The sequence below is a fragment of the Entelurus aequoreus genome, linkage group LG11 (genome assembly GCF_033978785.1).
Source record: "Entelurus aequoreus isolate RoL-2023_Sb linkage group LG11, RoL_Eaeq_v1.1, whole genome shotgun sequence".
Classification (NCBI taxonomy): Eukaryota; Metazoa; Chordata; class Actinopteri; order Syngnathiformes; family Syngnathidae; genus Entelurus; species Entelurus aequoreus.
This window is the reverse complement of record NC_084741.1, coordinates 30,995,306-31,017,107: the sequence shown is the minus strand read 5'-3', so window position 1 is coordinate 31,017,107 and position 21,802 is coordinate 30,995,306. Positions and strand designations below refer to the sequence as shown.

The 21,802-nt window shown below is 42.2% G+C and overlaps 1 protein-coding gene across 1 annotated transcript in view; it reads right to left on the bottom strand.

The window, feature by feature from the left end:
* Positions 1-1,673: 1,673 nt before the first annotated feature.
* Positions 1,674-21,802, bottom strand: part of LOC133659974 (metalloreductase STEAP4-like) — a 51,855-nt gene continuing 31,726 nt past the window's right edge. Inside the window, exons 5-9 of the mRNA XM_062062935.1 lie at positions 19,218-19,496; positions 17,272-17,366; positions 17,044-17,197; positions 16,802-16,972; positions 1,674-1,940 (exon numbers count right to left, since the gene is read on the bottom strand). Coding sequence (XP_061918919.1) covers positions 1,674-1,940; positions 16,802-16,972; positions 17,044-17,197; positions 17,272-17,366; positions 19,218-19,496 — 966 coding nt within the window. The remainder of the gene's footprint in view (positions 1,941-16,801; positions 16,973-17,043; positions 17,198-17,271; positions 17,367-19,217; positions 19,497-21,802) is intronic.

Below are 21,802 nucleotides of genomic sequence, written 5' to 3'. Positions count from 1 at the left end.
CATAAGTCGCTCCTGAGTATAAGTCGCACCCCCGGCTAAACTATGAAAAAAAACTGCGACTTATAGTCCGAACAATACGGTAAGTGTTTGATGAGCATTCCTCAACTTTATCAGTATTTATTGCCACCTTTCCCAACTTCTTTGTCACGTGTTGCTGGCATCAAATTCTAAAGTTAATGATTATTTGCACAAAAAAAAATGTTTATCAGTTTGAACATCAAATATGTTGTCTTTGTAGCATATTCAACTGAATATGGGTTGAAAATGATTTGCAAATCATTTTATTCTGTTTATATTTACATGTAACACAATTTCCCAACTCATATGGAAACGGGGTTTGTACATTTCTGCAATACAAACTATGAAGTACTTATGAAATGTAATCCCGGCAGGCACAAGACATCAAAACAAAGTTGAGAACTTGTTGAATTATGTCCTGATGTTGAGCACTCAAACCTAACGTTGAAGCAACATGCTTTTTGACAATGTATAATCAATGTTGGATTCTGACGTAAAATTGACCATTGAAATTTGGTCATGTCCCAACCAATATTTTACAACACAAATACAACGTTGAAACTACATGCTTTTTGACGACATTTATTCAATGTCAGGTTGTGACGTTGTTTTGACCTTTGAAATGATGTCATTTCCCAACCAACGACGTGGACCAACATTTGACATCAGCGTCGTTGTTTAGAAGTCAGTTTGAAAACACATATATGTATAATCAACGTTGTATCAATGTCTTGTGCCTGCTGGGTTATGGTATATACAAATATTGGTTTTAAACATTCAAATTTACAGGACCATTACACTGAATAATTATCATCCAAACATACTTTAATCAGTTTATTACAATTATTACATACAGTCAGAATGTACTAAGTTACTTATATATTTTGATACAGAATTAATCTTTATATCATAGCATAATATACCTTTGTCTAGCTTTATTATATTGGTTTTCTACCAATCATTATCTCGCTACCTTTAGTGGAAGACAGAAAACAGTGGATTATTTGGGCTTAATCACAATGAATGACGACTGGAGGAGAAAATGTACTTATTACAACTCATCATCGCTGATATACTGTAAGCACAACACAGTGTATTATGTGTGACGTTTCTACGCTCTGTTTGCTTGCACACCGAACCTGGTTCTGCTCGTGTTGCACCAATTTAGAGCGTGTGAAATGTGTTTAATCACACCGGCTGAGGGAGTGTGTTACACTACGCTGAACACTTTATTCTAATTTTGTGTGAGTGCCCTTGAGAGGGAGGCTGATTTAGGCGATGAGACACACCCAGAGACAAGCACCGCTTCAGGGATGCTCCATTTGGAGGCAGAAGAATGGAAATGATTGCTTCTGTTTATCAAAACAATGTGTGCCGTCAGGGGATATTAGTCTATTTTTTGACACGTTCGGCGAAACATACAGTAAGCACTTTCAAATCTCAGGAAAAATAGACATTTATATCCTGGAAAGGCCTGCATGTTGGCTTACCTTATTTTGCTCACTATTGCATAGTCCAGCTGTTTCTTTCTATGTGTAAAGTTGTCACATAAAAGTGCAACACTTATCAACATTACTAAATCAAAAATGTTGCTGAAAGTATTTTTTTCTTTCCATAAACTAATCTTCCGAGTTCACCTCGGTTGAAGCCAGAGGTCACAGGTTGGTAGCCTTGATCCCGCCCGTCTCCTCCTCCGACGATTGGGTCCGCTCCCAGCCCTGTCGAATGCGGGTGAGAGTGCGATCCACACACGGCAGCAGGATGAGCATTTTGAGCACGAGCACCACCGACGGCACCACCAGACACAGCATGTAGCCTGGCGGTGTGTACCACTTGTACGTGGCGAGGCGCAGGAATTTATTCCAGCCGTAAATGTAACCGTGAGCAGTGCATATGAACAGCGTCACGTGGCCCAGTTTGGACTGTGGAGGATAAAAAAAAGATGCATTCTCATCAGAAAAGTGGGTACAGCAAAATTAATTCAATACTACTTAGATACACTTAAGTAGTCAATGTATTTGTCACTTCCTGTCAATGGGAGAAGACGCACAGAAAATGGCCCCGCTTTTGCTACTACTTTAAAAAATATATTTTTAAAGCTTTTTTGACCACTGATTTTGATTACCGCCACAGGAGAGTTAGCTGGCATCTTGGAACTCCATTTGGTCCGGTGGGAGGCACAGATTAGCTGACATAAGGCGAATTGGAAGAGCCGTTAGCCTCAAGCCAACGGCCCACACCACAATTCAAAGCGGTTGCCTAGTAACCAGAAACTACACTGAGATTGTACGGAGAGAGTTTGAAGCAGTTTTCAAGTGTTTCCGACCTCACAGAGTGATCTCAGTTGACGGGCTGACACCTCCAGTTGATCTTCGAATGGCGATCTTTGAATTGTTGAAATAAAAGTGCCGTAAGTCGCTGAAAGGGCAACTGCCATCAACAAGCTGCTACGATGTTAAAAGCTAAAAAAACCCAACTTAAAATCCCGGGAACATTCGGTGTCGTCTGGATCAAATGAGTCTTTGGACACGATGGGAAGCAAATATTAAAGTTGACACTGCTTCGACAACGGCAATGATAATGAAATCTGACAGTAAACCAACACCTACATTCCACACCAATACTAATACGTTCCAAGAGCCAGGATTTTGAGCATGATATAGATCCAGACACAATTTTTTTCTCCAACATCGGTAACAATTGTTTTTATTACACGGATGAATGATATACACTACCGTTCAAAAGTTTGGGGTCACATTGAAATGTCCTTATTTTTGAAGGAAAAGTACTGTACTTTTCAATGAAGATAACTTTAAACTAGTCTTAACTTTAAAGAAATACACTCTATACATTGCTAATGTGGTAAATGACTATTCTAGCTGCAAATGTCTGGTTTTTGGTGCAATATCTACATAGGTGTATAAAGGCCCATTTCCAGCAACTATCACTCCAGTGTTCTAATGGTACAATGTGTTTGCTCATTGGCTCAGAAGGCTAATTGATGATTAGAAAACCCTTGTGCAATCATGTTCACACATCTGAAAACAGTTTAGCTCGTTACAGAAGCTACAAAACTGACCTTCCTTTGAGCAGATTGAGTTTCTGGAGCATCACATTTGTGGGGTCAATTAAACGCTCAAAATGGCCAGAAAAAAAGAACTTTCATCTGAAACTCGACAGTCTATTCTTGTTCTTAGAAATGAAGGCTATTCCACGAAATTGTTTGGGTGACCCCAAACTTTTGAACTTTAGTGTATAAGCAACAAAAAATGTAGTTGCTATTAGTGTTGTTCCGATACTAATATTTTGGTACCGGTAGCAAAATTATTTCGATACTTTTCTGTACTTTTCTAAATAAAAGGCACCACAAAAAATTGCATTATTGGCTTTCATTTAACAAAATTCCTTACAGTACATTAAGCATATGTGTTTTATTGCAAGTTTGTCCTTAAATAAAATAGTGAACATACAAGACAACTTGTCTTTTAATGGTAAGTAAGCAAACAAAGGCTCCTAATTTAGCTCCTGACATATGCAGTAACATATTGTGTCATTTTCCATTCTATTATTTTGTCAACATTATTAAGGACAAGGTCATTTTCAGATGTGGTACAGTACCGAATATGATTCATTAGTATTGCGGTACTATACTAATACCGGTATATCGTACAACCGTAGTTGCTATATAGTTAATTATTCATTTCAATAGCACACATTTGTACGGAAATTGCAACGGCATGAGGAACTTTTTAGAACAATTCCACAAACCTTTCAAAGCGATCGCTGTCAGAGAAACATGGATTGATGATAAAAATTGAATATATTTTGACCTCCAAGGATGTGAACTAAAATACATCGTGGAGAAAATTATAACTGGGGATCTGAACACAGATATTCAACGCAAAGATGCGCCTGTCTTCAGATACTTCAGCAAGTTTTGTAATCTGCACAGTCTTTCCCAGCTAATAGCGCTACCTACAAGGGTGTGTGATTCCACCCAATCAACCATAGATCTCATTCTCACTTCAGACCGGCCTAAAATAAAAAATAGTGGGGCCATGATCTGTGGTCTTAGCGACCACTATCTAACCTTCTGCACCCGTAAAATAGCTAAACCTAAAGCCAATGGCCACATAACAGCCCAATCCAGATCCCTCAAAAAATACTCCAATGACAATTTCAATTTAAAATTAGATGAGTGGGACTGGTCCCCTGTGCTCTCGAGCAACATGGTCGATGTTGCTTGGGATCGCTTCAAAACGGCGTTCCTAAAGATACTAAATGACATGGCTCCCGTGAAAACAGTCAGGATCAAAGCCCGCTCTGAACCATGGATGAATCCGGACCTATTAGCTGCCATAAAAGACAGAGACAGGAAATACTCTGAATACCAAAAATGTAAAACAGAAGTAGATAAACAACCCAATAATATCAACCTCAAATTACTCCTTTCAACTCTCAAAAAGCAATGCAATAAATTAAGAAATAAGTCAACCAACCTGACTAAATCCTTAAAAAAAAATTACATTAACGACAAAATAGAGGAAAACACAAATAAGCCACGTGAGCTCTGGAAAATTCTCAACAACCAGCTTCCTGGTTGCAGCCAGAAACTTAAAACAAGACTCACCAACATCAGCATCAAGGAGGGTGACTCCCTCATTACAGACAAAATGGAGGTAGCTAGCAGACTTAACATCTTTTTCACCAGCATAGCCGCAACTTTTCTCAACAAGCTGTCCCACCACTCTGGTCGCTTTGGTGTAGAACACATTAAAGCCTTCTACAGAAAGCTAGGAGTATCCAACGATGATTTCAAATTAGAAATGGTCACAGCTGATGAGGTGTTTAAAAAATTGAGCGCGCTCCACCCTAACAAGGCCACCGGCCTTGATAATATTCCCTCCAGATTCCTCAGGGACTCTGCCTCCATCATTGCCCCGATCATCACGTACATAATAAACCTATCAATTACACAAGGCCAAGTACCAAAATATTTTAAGATAGCAAGAGTAACTCCCCTCTTTAAAAAAGGAAGCAAATTGGAACCTGGCAACTACCGACCTGTTTCTATTCTCAGTTCCATTTCGAAAGTAATGGAGAAAATAGTTCATGAACAGGTCGATAGTTACCTTGCCACTAATAAACTCATGTACAAATTCCAATCCGGCTTCAGAACTAACCACTCCACTGACACATGCCTTCTCTATCTGACCGACCACATCAAACATGAGGTGGACGCGGGCAAATACTGCGGCATGGTCATGTTGGACCTTCAGAAGGCCTTTGACACCGTTAACCACGCTATACTGTTGGATAAGCTCAGAGCAATCGGATTTAACAAAACCTCATGGAGCTGGATGCAATCTTACTTGGAGGGGAGGGAGCAGGTGGTAGAGGTGAACGACACCGTGTCGTCCCCCCCCCCCCCCTTCTCTGTGAGCTGTGGAGTCCCCCAAAGCAGTATATTGGGACCTTTACTGTTCCTAATATACATAAACGACATGTCATCGGCATGCGACTGTGAATTGTTTTTGTTTGCGGATGACTCTGCCTTGCTGGTATCCGGCAAGGACAAGTCACAGGTGGAGAAAATCCTCAGTGCTGAGCTCTGTAGAACTTGCACCTGGCTCGCTGACAACAAGCTATCCATACACTTGGGTAAAACAGAATCCATCCTGTTTGGGTCCCACATCAACCTCAAGAAAGTCAATGACTTCACCATAAAAGTAGGTGACATTGTTATCACCAGGAAAGATGAGGTCACCTACCTAGGTTCCATTCTAGAGGCTAACCTTTCCTGTGATAAAATGGCAACCAAGGTAATCAAAAAGGTTAACCAACAAACGAGATGTCTCTACAGAATTTCCTCTCTGGTCAACAAAAGCACCTTGAGGATTCTGGCGGGAACTCTCGTTCAACCCTTTTTCGATTACGCATGCACCTCCTGGTACCCCAGCACCTCCAAAACCCTCAAATTTAAACTCCAAAACATCTCAGAACAAGCTAGTCAGGTTACTTCTAGACCTCCACCCCAGATCCCACCTCACTCCTACCCACTTCTCTAAAGTGGGCTGGCTCAAGGTGGAGGACAGAGTTAAACAACTTGCACTGAGCCTAGTCTATAAAATCCGCTACACCTCCCTGATACCAAAGTACATGTCAAACTACTTCCTTAACGTAAATGACCGCCATAACCACAACACCAGGGGGAGCTCCACTAACCACGTTAAACCCAGATTCCGAACTAACAAAGGTCTTAACTCATTCTCTTTCTATGCCACATCAATGTGGAATGCGCTCCCAACAGGTATAAACGAAAGGGCATCTCTATCCTCCTTCAAAACCGCAATAAAAGTTCACCTCCAGGCAGCTACAACCCTTAACTAACACCCTCCCCGGATTGCTAATAATCAAATGTAAACAATCAAATGCAGATACTTTTTCTTATGCCTTCTGATCTCTCTCTCTCTCTCTCTCTCTCTCTCTCTCTCTCTCTCTCTCTCTCTCTCTCTCTCTCTCTCTCTCTCTCTCTCTCTCTCTCTCTCTCTCTCTCTCTCTCTCTCTCTGTCCACTACTTGATGTCCATATCCTACCCCCCCACCCCTCCACACCCCTGATTGTAAATAATGTAAATAATTCAATGTGATTATCTTGTGTGATGACTGTATTATGATGATAGTATATATGATAGTATATATCTGTATCATGAATCAATTTAAGTGGACCCCGACTTAAACAAGTTGAAAAACTTATTCGGGTGTTACCATTTAGTGGTCAATTGTACGGAATATGTACTTCACTGTGCAACCTACTAATAAAAGTCTCAATCAATCAACAGACCCAACAAGAACGGAGGAGACGTAGCTGTATACGTGATGGAGAGCCTGAACTACAAAGTGGTAAAAAAAACATGTAATTTGCTATTGATAACATCTCAGAATGCATTACCAGTGATGGGGGTTGGGGGGTAGTAAAAAAAAAAAAAAAAAATATTATTATTTTTTTTGTCATAAAGAAATACAATCATGTGTGCTTACGGACTGTATCCCTGCAGACTGTATTGATTTATATTGATATATAATGTATATATTGGGTTTTTTATGTTGATTTAACCCTTGTGTGGTGTTCATATTGTTGTTACTCAGCCAGTGTTTGTGGGTCTGATGGACCCGTTGCTTTTTGTGGCTTTTAATGCCTCACAATGAAACACTTTTATGTTAAAATACTATCCCAATAAACATCTGTTCAGTATTTTAACATAAAGGTGTTTGATTGTGAGGCATTAAATTCCACAAAATGCTATGGGTCCATCAAACCCACAAACACTGGCTGAGTAACAACAATATGAACGTGGCATGGAAATTTCTCTGCCAGTTTCTGCATCCCATAGGGATTCTTCTTTTGTGTTTCTGCACCTGCGGTTACCACACAAGGCTGCAACATTGTTTGTCAACACTGTCTGCTCTCATTTTCTCGCACATTTGACCCTCTGATGTTCTGTGTACCTACACTCTGTCATCCTCCTGTCTAGGCCTGCTGCGTGTGTGTGTGTGTGTGTGTATGTGTGTGTGGTACACAGAACATCAATTTCCACACTTATATTAGCCCCGGGTCCAGTGGACCCGGACATCTTATATGTAATAGAAATGTGTAGGGGGGGTGTATGGTGTGTGTTCATTAAATATGTATTCTGATATATGTTCTTCACAGAAAATGAGCCAAAACCAGTGAGTCTCAGTTTGAAAAATTAAATAATTGTATCATTTTTCTTTTAATAAAAATCGAAAACGGGTCCGACAGACCCGAACACCACACAAGGGTTGATAAACAAATAACATTTTTTTTTTTTTTTTTTTTTTTAATTTCTTGTTTGGCCGCGGCCCGGTACCAGTCGGTCCACGGACCGGTACCGGGCCGCGGCCCGGTGGTTGGGAACCACTGCAGTACACGATGTTTGAATGTAAACATGCTGCTATTTTTACTCAAAATTAATAAAAAAGACACATAGCACCCGGCGGCGCTATTGACAGTTAACTCTTTTGGAAACGATCGCTGTCGAACCTCCACCTGATGGGACGACTTTGACTAGTAAGACTTTTTGCTCTGTGTCATAAGAAAGGTGCAACATTATTTTCGTTAGAATGTAACCTTGAATGTATGTTCAAAATAAAGTAAAACCATAACCATAGCCAGGGTTTTGTCCCTCGAGAGGACGTTTGCTAAATATTGGGAAGGACCAACCTCAACAAGAAGAACACATGCATAACATTAAGCATAACATATGTCACATAGCGAATGTTGCTTTGGACTAACGTGATGGGTTTTCGTGGAAGGATCGAACTACTCTCCCGCTGACTTCATGAATAGAAATAGTCACATTAAGTTTAATAGTGAAAAAAAAAATCCCTTCTTCCCAGCTGTTGCAGAATAATTGGTGGTGTGGCCCATGTGTCCTTTGCTGTTTGGTTATTGTTAATCACTTAGTCATGTGCGTCCTTACACTACGCTCCTGCACAGCAAGCAAATATAATTGCAGTACAGTTGTGTCCTAAGATGATCATAATGATATTATTTTAATCACAAATGCAAGTCAAGTGAAAAACAAACACACTTGCATGATGGATATTTAAATCCGAAACATCCTCTTGTTGGCAAATGTGATCACAACAATGATCTATGCAAATCCACCTAACTCATGTTGTTTCTTTTCTCCTCTTCTCAAAGGATCAATTATTTTGACCTCTCTCAAGGAGCCACTTCCTCGCTATCGCTCCATCTGTGCACATGACCTTTACCTGTGACCTGTATTAGCAGGGGGTGGGTGTGGGGATTTTACCTGCTATCATAATTCAGTTTAATGAATAACTTAACATTTCAAATGCAGAGCTAAAAGTAGCCAAGGCATTCACTGTGCGTGCCCGTGTTCGGGAGTTAGTTAACTAGGCTCTGGGGAGCAAAGAGCCCATGACGCATTGCTTTTACAGCACTTTCATAACTCTGATAAGAAAAACTTAGAAGTTAATTGTAGATGATCAAAAAGGCTATTAAAAGAGAATTTGCTGATAGTAAGCGTAGGATAAGAACAATAGCGCTGGGGTGCACGTCATGACTAAAAAAATGTCTCTTTTTTTATTTTATATTTTAGTCCTACTGAATGGTCTCTTATCTAAAAAAAAATATAAATCATCACTTTTATCTCTGCCTCTTTCTGATGCTTGTCACAGTCATAGTTATAACATCTGATAAATTAAGCTTCAGGACACTCATGACAATTATTTTACTACAACAAATTCAAATACTATTATAAACATACTTGAGACAGTTTTTTATTCAGATCTCAAAGTTAGTTCAAACATTGTTATAACATTATTATTTTTTCTGTCTGTTTTATCTTAATATTGTATTAAGATATACACACACACACACACACACACACACACACACACACACACAAGAAAAAAATGAAAAATAAGTGTATTTACATATGGTTAGTATTTACATATTAATAAGTCACCAGAGTCACCAGTCAAAAAATTGAGAAATACATTTTTAAATTGTATAAAAAACTGACTTAAAAACAAACATTATTTGTATTTAGTCCGAAAATAACACACCAAAATAACTAAACACAGAATAACTCATATCTAGATACAGTATATGCATATTTTGCACAGCCTCTTTTTGTTGTTATTCCTTGGGAATACAGGCAAATAACTTGATTCTTAAATAATAATAAATGTTTTAATATATAGTACTATACATTCTTATCAGTTGATTTTTAAACTTATGGATGCAGATAAACATATACATAAAAAAAAAACAAAAAACATTATACTTACAACAACATCGAAACAATATTTTAGTCATGTCTAACACTGTTCATTTTGGCAAATAGTGTGATAAGCACAACGAGTAACTGAATATGGTTCCTGAAAGGATAAAAACTTAAAAACTAAACTAAAAAAACCAAACGAGTACCAATTCTCAAGTCCCCTAGAAAAAACACCTGTATTTAAAAGAAATTGAACGCTAAACTGCATATGTCATGGTCAGTTTGTAACAAACGCACCCAAGTTCCCCGGGTGTCTTTGCCACTACGCAATTAAGGAGTCACGGGTGGGACCTGATATTCAGCTGGGAATGATTAATATATTAAATAAACACAAGACATGTATAACTATTAGCCACAAAACGATCAGGCTTATATTTAATATGCCACAAATTAATCCCGCATAGCAAACAACTCCCCCCTCCCGTCCATATAACCCGCCAATATAAATCAAACACCTACACAACACACTAAATCCCACAGCCCAAAGTTCATACAACACATATATTTCCCCAAAGTCCCAAAAGTTACGTACGTGACATGCACGTAGCGTGACATGCACGTACGGGCAAGCGATGATGGTTTGAAAGCCGCAGCAGTGTACTCACGGTACCGAGACTGCGCATCCAACTCAAAGTCCTCCTGGAAAGAGTCCCTGTTCTCCCGGTTCTCCACAGGCCAATGGAAAGCACACCAAAAAAGTCAAAAGGCAGATTATTCCAAGAAGTGGCTCCGTGGCAAAAAACACTGCGTCTGACAGGTGCTCCAGGTGGTTAGTGACGTCACTTTCCGCTTCCGCCCGGTCTGATAGAACCGGATGCCTTTTATATCCCCACATATTATTTACGTACATATTTAATATTAACAAGATTATTAAATACGCCTGTAACAGTTTATAATAAGTAAATGGATGACAATAAGTATATATATATATTTATTTTCCCAGCTGAGCACAAGTTAACTGTGACTGGCAATGTATTATATATATATATATATCGATGGACCCCTATGGCCATTACATTCCCCCCCCCCCAGCCAGCGGCTTATGGGGACCATAATAGGGTTTCATGTTTACCACATTAATAGTATCCACCTTACACTTATCAGTCAACCAACGAATACTGTAATTTACAGGACCCAACTTCTTCTCTACCCGCACAGGACCTAACCATCTGGGTGCTAGTTTGGCAGAGAATTTACTTGAAGCTTTGGAAAGTGGGTGCGCCCTAATCCAGACCAGATCCCCAACTACAAAGTGTACATCTTTGTGTCGTGCATTATAATATCTGGCTTGTCGAGCTTTGGACGCGCCTACATGTCTCTCCACTTCCTCCTTTAGGTGTGTGTGTGTAAGTATGGTGTGATATGCAGATGTGTGTGGTGGTGGAGCTTTGTGCACCAGTCGTTCCAGGGATCCCATCAGATTCCGCCCGAGAGTCAACCTGGCAGGGGTTGAACCAGTCGTCTCATGGACAGCGGTGTTAAGGGCAAACCGGAATTCAGGCAGCCACTTATCCCAGTCTTGATGATGGTTCCCTACGAAGGCGGCAATCATAGTCTTGAGGGTGCGATTGACTCGTTCTGTCATGTTGGTTTGGGGGTGGTAAGCTGTGGTTAGTTTATGGGTTACCCCCCAGGATTCGCACAGACGGGACATCAGTTGGCTTGTGAACTGTGGCCCTCGGTCAGACACAAGATATGTGGGAACTCCCCAGCGAGTGAAAATGTCATTTTTGAGAATTTGGCAGACCTTGGGAGTTTTGGCGTCTTTCAGGGCAAAAAGCTCTACCCACTTGGAGTAGTAGTCCACCACCACCATCAGCACAGAGTTCCGGTCCTTACTGAGGGGAAAAGGTCCCATGAAGTCCACCCCCAGCATCTCTCCTGGGGCGTTGACAGTAGAGGACTGGAGTTGTCCAGCTGGCTTGTCGTTGGGGTTTTTGTATTGTTGACAAGTCCTGCATGCTTGGACGTGACTCCAGACGTCTTTCCTTACTGTCGGCCACCAAGCTACTTCCAGAATCTTCAAGAGCGTCTTCATTCTCCCCAGATGTCCTCCGAATGGACTGTCATGAAAGTAGGCCAGGAACTGCGGCACCAGAGACAATGGCACTACCAGCTGATAATTGAAGCCGCCATACTTAGATGGTACTCCCCGGTACCACACCCCTTGCTGAAGTTGATAGTGGATCCGGCCAGGTGTAGGTTGGTCAACAGAAGGTCCACATTCCAGACATGTTGTATCAGTTTTTTGAGCCTCAGAAAGATCTTGCAGTGTGCTGGGGAGATCTGACCAGTAGGTTTTCGGAACAACAAGGCAAATCTTCCCTTCTGGTGATTGGGGTGCCCGTGACAATGCATCCGGTACCACATTGCAGCAGCCCTTCTTGTAATGGACTCTGAATGTGAATCCCTGTAGTCTCAGCGTCCATCGTGTAAGTCGGGACGAAGTCTTAGGGCAGTTGAATGCCCAGGCAAGAGCACTGTGGTCCGTGAAGACATCAAAAGTTGTTCCCTCGAGGAAATGTCTCCACTTCTCAACTGCCCACACCACAGCCAAGCACTCTTTTTCGGCAGTGGAGTAGCGGGCTTCAGCTCCTTGGAGCGCTCTGGAGGCAAAGGCAATTGGCCGTTCTTCACCTTCAAGGCGTTGCATCAGGACCGCGCCAAGGCCCAAGTCACTGGCATCACAGTGAACCTGGAAACTGATTTGTGGATGGGGCTGAGCAAGCACTGGTGGAGACTGTAAAAGGGATTTGAGGTGGTCGAAGGCCTCCTGGCAGGTAGGACTCCACTCCCAAGGAACATCCTTCTTCTTTAGTTGGTTTAGAGGAGACGAAATGTCGGCCAGCCTGGGGATGAACTTGTGGTACCAGCCGACCATGCCAAGAAACCTCTGAAGACTCTTCAGGTCTGTGGGAGGGGGGTATGCAGTTATTGCTGATATTTTTTCCGGATCTACTTCCACTCCTTTGCCTGATATTAGGTGTCCAAGGAAGGTGAGCTGATCTTGAAGCAGGTGGCATTTCTTGATGTTGAGTGTAAGGTTTGCTTGTTGTAATTTTGCAAACACCGCTTCAAGGTCAAGCAGGTGTTGTTCTTCTGTTTGTGAAAACACAATGATGTCATCAATGTACACGAAACAGATCCTTCCCCTAAGCTCACCCAGAACTGTCTCCATTAAACGCTGGAAGGTCGCCCCAGCATTGCGCAGTCCAAATGGCATGACTTTAAATTGATATAGGCCCAGATGTGTGATCATGGCAGTCTTTGGCTGGCTATCCTCATCCATGGCAACCTGCCAGTAGCCACACTGCAGGTCAAGGGAGCTGAAATATTTTGCACCTTGCAATGACTCCAGGATCTCATGTATGAGGGGCATGGGGTAGGCGTCATGCTGGGTTTTGGCGTTCAAGCCCCTGTAGTCCACACAGAATCGGGGTGTTCCGTCCTTCCTGGGTGTCAGAACAACAGGAGAGGCCCACGGAGATGTTGATGGCTCTATCACTCCAGTGCTGATCATTTTTTTGATTTGTTCCTCGATTATTTCTTGTTTTTGACTGGACACTCTGTAAGCCCGCTTCCTCACAGGCATCTCATCCATGGTGGTGATTTGATGTTTAATTACCCTGGTGGCCCCAGTAGTCTCAGTCCACACAGTTGGCCACTTCTGCAGCAGTGGTCGCACCACCTCAGGTTGGGATTCGAGGAGGGGGATGGCAGACTGATTAACTTGGGGTTCTTCATTTATGGCCATGTAAAAATTAATGGAGGAACCTGGGTGAGTCCAGCGAAGCATTTCTCTGCCTTTGGGGAGAAATTTGAATTCTCTCCCTCCGGGCATGACATACCTCCTGAGATGAGGTTTGAGTACCATTTGTGATGTGGTCATGAAGTCGAGACCTAACAACAAGGGCATACATAAGTGGCCATCAGCCATCACATGAATCTGTAGGGTGGTATGACAGTCATGCAGATTGAGGAGCAGGGTGGCTTTTCCAACTGCTTGGTTTATTTGTCCATTTGCCATGACAAACTTTGGAATGCCGCTTGGCTCCAGAACCTCGCCGCACTTCCTCACAGCCTTCCACAGCGTATGACTCATTAGTGAGTACGTGCATCCGGAGTCCAGGACTCCATCTCCTTTAGAGCCGCGCATGCTAATAGGGACCACCAGGAGGGATTGTTCGCCCATAGCAGCGGCAAGGTCGGCCCCACTTCGACTCGGCCCATGCTCCATCTCCTTGCCAGATCTTTTTGGAGGGTTGCTTTGTTGGACACGACTCCGATAGTCTTTACTATTTGTCCAATCTAGTTCAATCAGGGAGCCCACCTTGACCAGCTGTTCTACCGTTGTCACAATTCCACGTAGACCACTGGCCAACCTGGGATTGCAGGCACCGAGTATGCGGCGCACGATCTCGGCTTCCTCCATGTCATGTCTCCACTTCAGGCAGAGGGCACGATAATCATATGCGAAATCTCGCAAGCACTGATTAGGAGTTTGAAGAATGGAGTGGAGCTGCATCTCAATCTCGGATTGGTAGTCAGTTGGCAAAAAGGCTTCCAGGAAAGACTGCTTAAATGTAGACCAGCTGGTTATGGTACTGCGGGCTGCCGACCACCAACTCCTGGCAGGACCTTTTAAGACAGCCTTGAGTGTTCCCACCAGCTCAGCATCGCTCAGAGGGCGGAGTGCTAAAAAGTTTTCACACTGTTCGATGAAATCGGTGACATCGGCCGAGCCTCTGGACTCTCCAAACTGAGGAAACTCCATCCTGATGGGTGGTCTGACTGTGGCAGCAGGTGTAATGGCGGTGACAGCAGGTGGTCTGGCAGTGACAGCAGGTGCAATGGTGACAGCAGGTGGTCTGGCGGTGACAGCAGGTGTAATAGGGAAGGTGATGTCTCGGACAGGCGGGTGGTGGTGGACTGGTATGGCGGCTGCAGGAGTGGAGAAGCTAGCTGGTCGCCAAAACCTTCGGGTTTTAACAAGGGTATTTTTCAATTCCTCTCCCCACCTTTCATCTCTTCGACGCAGACATGCTGCGACAGCTTGGTCGAAGTTCTGCACCTTCGTGTCCACATACGCTTTCATCTCTGCCGCCATGGCCTCCATCGCTGCCCTAAGTCCATCCTCCCGGTTAAGGGTGCTGTCGACCGCTTCTGTGAGTCGGTTCTCCAGAATGTCCACTCGTTGTTGCAGCGTTAGAAGTTGCTCCAGGACAGCTTCTGGTTCCACCCCATCCTCTTCCTCTGCTGCCGCCTCCTGTCTGGACTGTTCTAAATACATAGAGTCCAGCAAGTTAGTCAGCTCAGCAACACCATTTGGATTGGGCCTACTGGTGACATGGCGGAAAGGGTCAAGGGGCGGAGTTGAGTCCTGGGCTGCATCAGCAAAGTCCTGTCTGTCATCTTCCTCCATTAGGGAGTGGCTGCTGGTTGACATTGCTCCAATTAAACTAATTATGTGTAAGTATTTATTAATTGTCGTATATGTAAGTGTCTATGTGTGTAAATGTATAAAAATAGTATGTCTTTATGTACCAGAAAATGGATGTATATATGTATCAAAATGTAGAAAAAATGGTGACACAATAGGAGTGTGTGTCACACTGATGACTATTTAAGGGTAAAAATGAACCCAATATGAATTTATATTTTAACAAGACAAATAATGTTTATATACTACTTATTCCCCTTAAAGTGCTTTGCAAAAAACAACGAAAATATGAGCCGCTGATATCAATGATACACTAAGCCCCGCTACCCCCCGTACGGGCCACCACTCTGTAACAAACGCACCCAAGTTCCCCGGGTGTCTTTGCCACTACGCAATTAAGGAGTCACGGGTGGGACCTGATATTCAGCTGGGAATGATTAATATATTAAATAAACACAAGACATGTATAACTATTAGCCACAAAACGATCAGGCTTATATTTAATATGCCACAAATTAATCCCGCATAGCAAACAACTCCCCCCTCCCGTCCATATAACCCGCCAATATAAATCAAACACCTACACAACACACTAAATCCCACAGCCCAAAGTTCATACAACACATATATTTCCCCAAAGTCCCAAAAGTTACGTACGTGACATGCACGTAGCGTGACATGCACGTACGGGCAAGCGATGATGGTTTGAAAGCCGCAGCAGTGTACTCACGGTACCGAGACTGCGCATCCAACTCAAAGTCCTCCTGGAAAGAGTCCCTGTTCTCCCGGTTCTCCACAGGCCAATGGAAAGCACACCAAAAAAGTCAAAAGGCAGATTATTCCAAGAAGTGGCTCCGTGGCAAAAAACACTGCGTCTGACAGGTGCTCCAGGTGGTTAGTGACGTCACTTTCCGCTTCCGCCCGGTCTGATAGAACCGGATGCCTTTTATATCCCCACATATTATTTACGTACATATTTAATATTAACAAGATTATTAAATACGCCTGTAACAGTTTATAATAAGTAAATGGATGACAATAAGTATATATATATATTTATTTTCCCAGCTGAGCACAAGTTAACTGTGACTGGCAATGTATTATATATATATATATATCGATGGACCCCTATGGCCATTACAAGTTTTTGTGCTTGTATTATGAACAGAGAATGACTGGTTCCTATTGAATACTTTCATGTATTTCCACATTTGGTAAAGAACAGGGGTCGGCAAACCGCTGCTCTTTTGCATCCCTGTTGTGACTCTATTTGCAGAGCTGATATCTTTTTTTAAACATCAGAGTGGCGGAAATGTGCATTTTCTAAAATATTTTTTAATTTTCTGGTGAAAATGTACTGGCTGAGTCCTGACTAGTGATTGGATGAGCGCTAAGAAAGACACGGGAAGGGAAAGCGAGTGTTTGTGTGTGCAGACGTTGTCTTCTTGAGTGTGCGACAATGAATACATCAATCTGTGAAAACAAAATATGTGCAAATGTGCTCTGACCTGAATGAAGCTGAACTCTCTCCAGCTGAGTGAGCCTCCAACAGAGGGCAGCGACGTCAGGCCAAGCAGGACATAAAGAAAGAAACCAAGGATGCCTAGTACGTAGAAGGAGTCAGTTCCCCATGCTTCTGTGTTATCGAAGTCAAACGGCGTAGTTTTGTTGTTCTTCATCTGCAAAGAGAGAAGCTCTTAACTAGAACATACCTCTTGTAAATGTATTGATCACCTGCTAAAACAAGTACCTCGTCCACCACACGAGAGATGAGTTTATGCCTGACAGCGTAGCGAATCGGAATGATGAACGTATGGATTGCATGGAGAAAGGCAAACCCCAGCGCAATCAGGCCCATCTGCTTCCTGCACAGCATCCAACGGTCCAGCCAGTTAGGGAAACGCCTGCATGAAGAAGTTAGTTTTGGTTTTAGCCACGTACATCCTGCGGCATGTTTAGTGGACTTTTAAATGATTACCTGTACTTCGTGCCTCTGTATAGCTGAAAGAAGGCGGCGATAACACCAGGCAGGTAGCATAAGGACAACATGACAAGTGAAACGATCGGGAAAACCTAAAGGATGAAATGAAACACTATTAGAGGAAAGGGGACTTACAGGTGACTGTAAGAAGTTAGGTTAAACTTGTGTGGTTAAATTTAGTTGAAACTAGACACCATTGACAACATCTAAATATTGTTGATTGAGGAAACTTAATATGTTACACAATTCCTGGTAAGGATCCTGGTAACTATCAAAAATCTAAAACATTCTGATCAACTATTTACAGTATTGAAATATGCCTGTATTGATGAAAAGTATATACAATATAGACCACGATATCACCATTCTACCAGATGACAAGGGAACACGCACTGTGATCCTCAACAGTACAAGGAAAAGCTGATTGCTGAGGAGGGATCCAACTACTGAACACACAAGAATATCATTGACTCTATTCAGAAGCTAGAGAAAGAGGAAGGAATTGGCCACCAAATGTACTATCACCTGTACCCAAGAGAAGCAACACCTTGCATTGATGGTCTTCTGGAAATTCACAAGAAAGCAGCTCTGAGGAGCACTCAGGGTCCTAGCCAGCAGCGATAACTTTGCCACCATTCTTACCCCACTGGTTGTCAACATCCCAAACCATATCCCCTATTTATCCACAGACTTTACCAACAAGGTCCAGAACTTGAGACTTGCTGAAGATGAAGCCTTGATGTGGTCATGGAACGACTGAAACAAGACTACAGTCTTCAGGAGAGAACCAACCTTACTCTCCAGACTAGGTATATGAACTAATTCAATGTTTCCTTAGCACCACTTACTTTTAACTTTACAAGAAAAACATGGCTGTGGAAGTACCAAGTCCAGCCACTGGTTCATACTGTTGACAACACATGGGTTAAGACAAAAACCTGCGAGGTAGATACACCTGGGAAGACATCAAAGAAGACACATTGCCTTTTTTAGAGTGCCAGGTGTAGGCATAGAAGCCCCACACAGACCAGTACCTCATCTTTGACTTATCAAAACCCTCGCGGATAGAGTAAAAAAATATCCTCACCACTGACAAGGAAGACAGACAAAGCAGATATAGACAGGAAGGCTCTTTTTTGAAGGTATCCTAACTGGGCCTTTGTCAAATCCGCAAGGACAAGAAGGGCCACAACTCTCCACCCCGAGGTGAAATATGGTGGTCCCATATGTAGCATACCAATGCATTTTAAACCTACACAGTCAGACAAAAGCTGGTTCACCCCAAAGACAAAATTCCTCGAAGCAAACTAAGCAATGTTGTCTGGATATGAACTCTACATTGGAAAGACCAAACAACGTTTACACAAATGCATGGCACAGGCACAGGAGCCTGTGCCATGCATTTGTTTCATTGGATACAGTGTCATCAGTTTATTTTCATCTTGAAGAGAAGGAACATTACTTTGAATGTCCAAATTTTGAATAAAGAGGACTGTTGCTTTTAAAGATGTGTGAAAGAAGACATCTATGTACTAGAGGCCCTTGCTAAAGAGGAGGAGGCTTATGTCATCACCTGTCGTCTGTTTGTAGCAGTGTCCTGACATCCCTCCCCCAGAGATTGCCTTGTTCCACTGGAGAAAGGACCACTAATGAGATGTTTTGCCACTAAACAGATCAATAGCTCATTGCCATGCAGAACGGTCATTACCCAAGCAAATTTAAATCCCACACCTAAAACGTAGAACTGAAGAAGACTTGTGGATGAATGGTGGAACATTTTCAAAAAGCAATAAGGGTCCAGTTGCCTCAGTTTGATTCTTGCTGATTAGTGAAAATGTTAACTATCAAAAGCCTACTAGCTAAATTGAACAAATAAACATCAAAAATCAAAAGGACATGTTTCTACAGACATTTCCTAGATAAATGGACAGCAACATTTTTACCTTGTTAGCTAGGGACACCATGATTCTGTAGGAGATGTCTTTCCCTTGCTCCACATAGGCGTAGATGACGTCTCTGATGAGCAGATAGAAATAGAAGAAAGCGGTGAGGCTGACAGCAATTCGGAGGGGCAGTCTCCACTCTGGGAACAGCCGCAGAGGGAAGTCCTCTAGGTCTCTGGCTGCAGAGAGAGAACCTCTGTCCAAAACCGTGAGACCCATCTTGGTGGCCACCTCTGCTACGGCCTGTTTTGCTTCTGTACTGTTTCCACACAGGTAGACCTAAATGGAGTTATTGTACATTACACTATTATGATATAATTTTAGAAAGGTTTATATAACAGACTTACAGAAAATGGCTTAACTTTTAATCATTAACCCATTTTGAAAAAACAATTCTTAAAGGTGATATATGCATTTTTTTCACAGAGTAAAACAGTTCCTTGATGCCATAAGGTCCATGCCGGTTTCTCTCAAATTGTGATGAGAAACATTTTCTCATCACAATTTGAACACTGCACCAATGCAGATTGCCGCGGTAATACCACAGATCTACAGAAAATGCGGCCGGGTCCTCCACCCTCCACTCCGCATCAACCGCAGTGCCCTCATGTAGCTCCTTGATGCTTCCGTGTTTAACGCTACCACCTCTGTGTAGTTACCGTGTTCACATTGTGACGATCTAGAGGGAAAATGTGAGTGGCCGATTATGTCGATGTTAACACAGTATTATGACGGATCTTGCGGTGCAAACACAGAGGCTGTCTTTCTTTACACAGTGAAAGGCGTTTTGAACATGGTTCCCCGCGGTTCTCAGGGTTCATGGCAGAGGAGTGACGGTTGACCAGGTTTTATGTCCGGTGTTAACACAGTCTTTGGCGCAGCATGGTGAATTGCTAAACTGCCATTTAAACTGGTAATGTGTGAACACCTTCTTAAATAACATGTCTGTAATATGTATTGCTCTCTCTCTCTGTGACAATAACTACAGCACTATTAAAACACCCATGCTCAGAAAAGCCAGTTTTGGAGTTTGTGAGTGTTCTCTTCAAACAAGCCATGTCACCCACCTTAAGCAGTCAGAAACAAGCGGGCAACTCTCACTAAACAACGTATCTTTCACTCCCAAAATTAGGAAGCAGATTATCCCTGAAGTCCAGACATTACAAACTTAAGCTTTGGAACAGAAATAATTGGAAAATAAAATGCATCCACTTTTTTTTATGAACTTTGCAGCTTTGCTCAACTGTCGTTTCTTGCGAGGGAAAAAAATGACGGCTCTTTACCAAGGTAGTTGCAAAAGACATTTTCTTACATAGGCTGCTCACAAAAACAATGACTTGGCTTTGTAATGTTATACTTTACGGTTGGCATGGACTCTAAAGACCTAAATACTGTATGCTCAGGGCATTGAACCGATTACAACTGGACTGTTCGGTTTGTCTTAGAAGAAGTGTGACCTCTCATCCATGTCAAGCTGAAAATACAATGACCTGGATGAATGAGAACATGCATAGAAAAAATACTGGATGCCTACCTAAGTTTTAAAAACTTAGATTTTTTATAGAATGTTTTCCTAATGTGTTGAAATGCCAAATTAAGTCTATGAGCATAAACTGATAAAGCCTACAGTACTTGGATGAGAGGCGAAACGTCTTCTTGGACAAACCTGAACAGTCCAGTTGTGATCGATTGAATGCCCTGAGAATACAATAACTTGGATGAATGAGAACATCCATAAACATTAACATAAATAGTTTTTCACAAATGTGACCCGTGCTGGCAAAATGAGTCGGAATACGCACAGGCTAATTTTGACCTACAGGCAAATAAGTGAAAAAAATGTATCTAGGTTGAAATTGAGATTTTCACAAAAATGAGTCCATAAAGCCACAATCTAGCGATCCCAATCATCGAAATAGTAAGAAAACATATTAAATCACCTTTATTTGAAGGTTTTGTACGAGGTATGTCTTCAGAAATTAGTCCTTTGTGTTAAAATTCCTTGAGAAAATCAAGTGTTTTCAACGCTCACTCGCGGCAATAAGGGGGAATCCCCCTAGCCATATTTGGTATCATTGTGACGCCAAGTTTACGTACTTTCTAAAAATGAGCATGGAATTCCCGATGACGCCATTCTGAACCAATATAATTCGAGTTTTTAAACCTGTCCCGACGTAAACAAATCCGGCTTGTTGCTAACCGGCCGCTGTGAGGCGTACCCTCATTGGTTGAATCACCCCGCGCAATGCATTGTGGTATCATGGCAGCGCCCTGATGAAAAACAACACAGTAATTTGAGCGGAAAAAAGGTGATTTTCGAACATTTAATTATTATTTTTGTGGATAAGTTAGACGGTTTTACATTCCGTAATGGATTTAGAAGGTGGAGAGGGTACACAGGCGGTTGCAAGTGTGCTAAATTCACTGCAGTCGGCGAATTTTCTTAGTGCAGCTGGTCAGGAATATTACGGACAGCTGACCAGCTGTCAAACTGACCAGTGAACAAAAAAACTGTGACATAAGTGTTGACATTTTTGTACATAACCGTTTTCAATAGAGTTGAATATATATTTTTCCTTTAGACA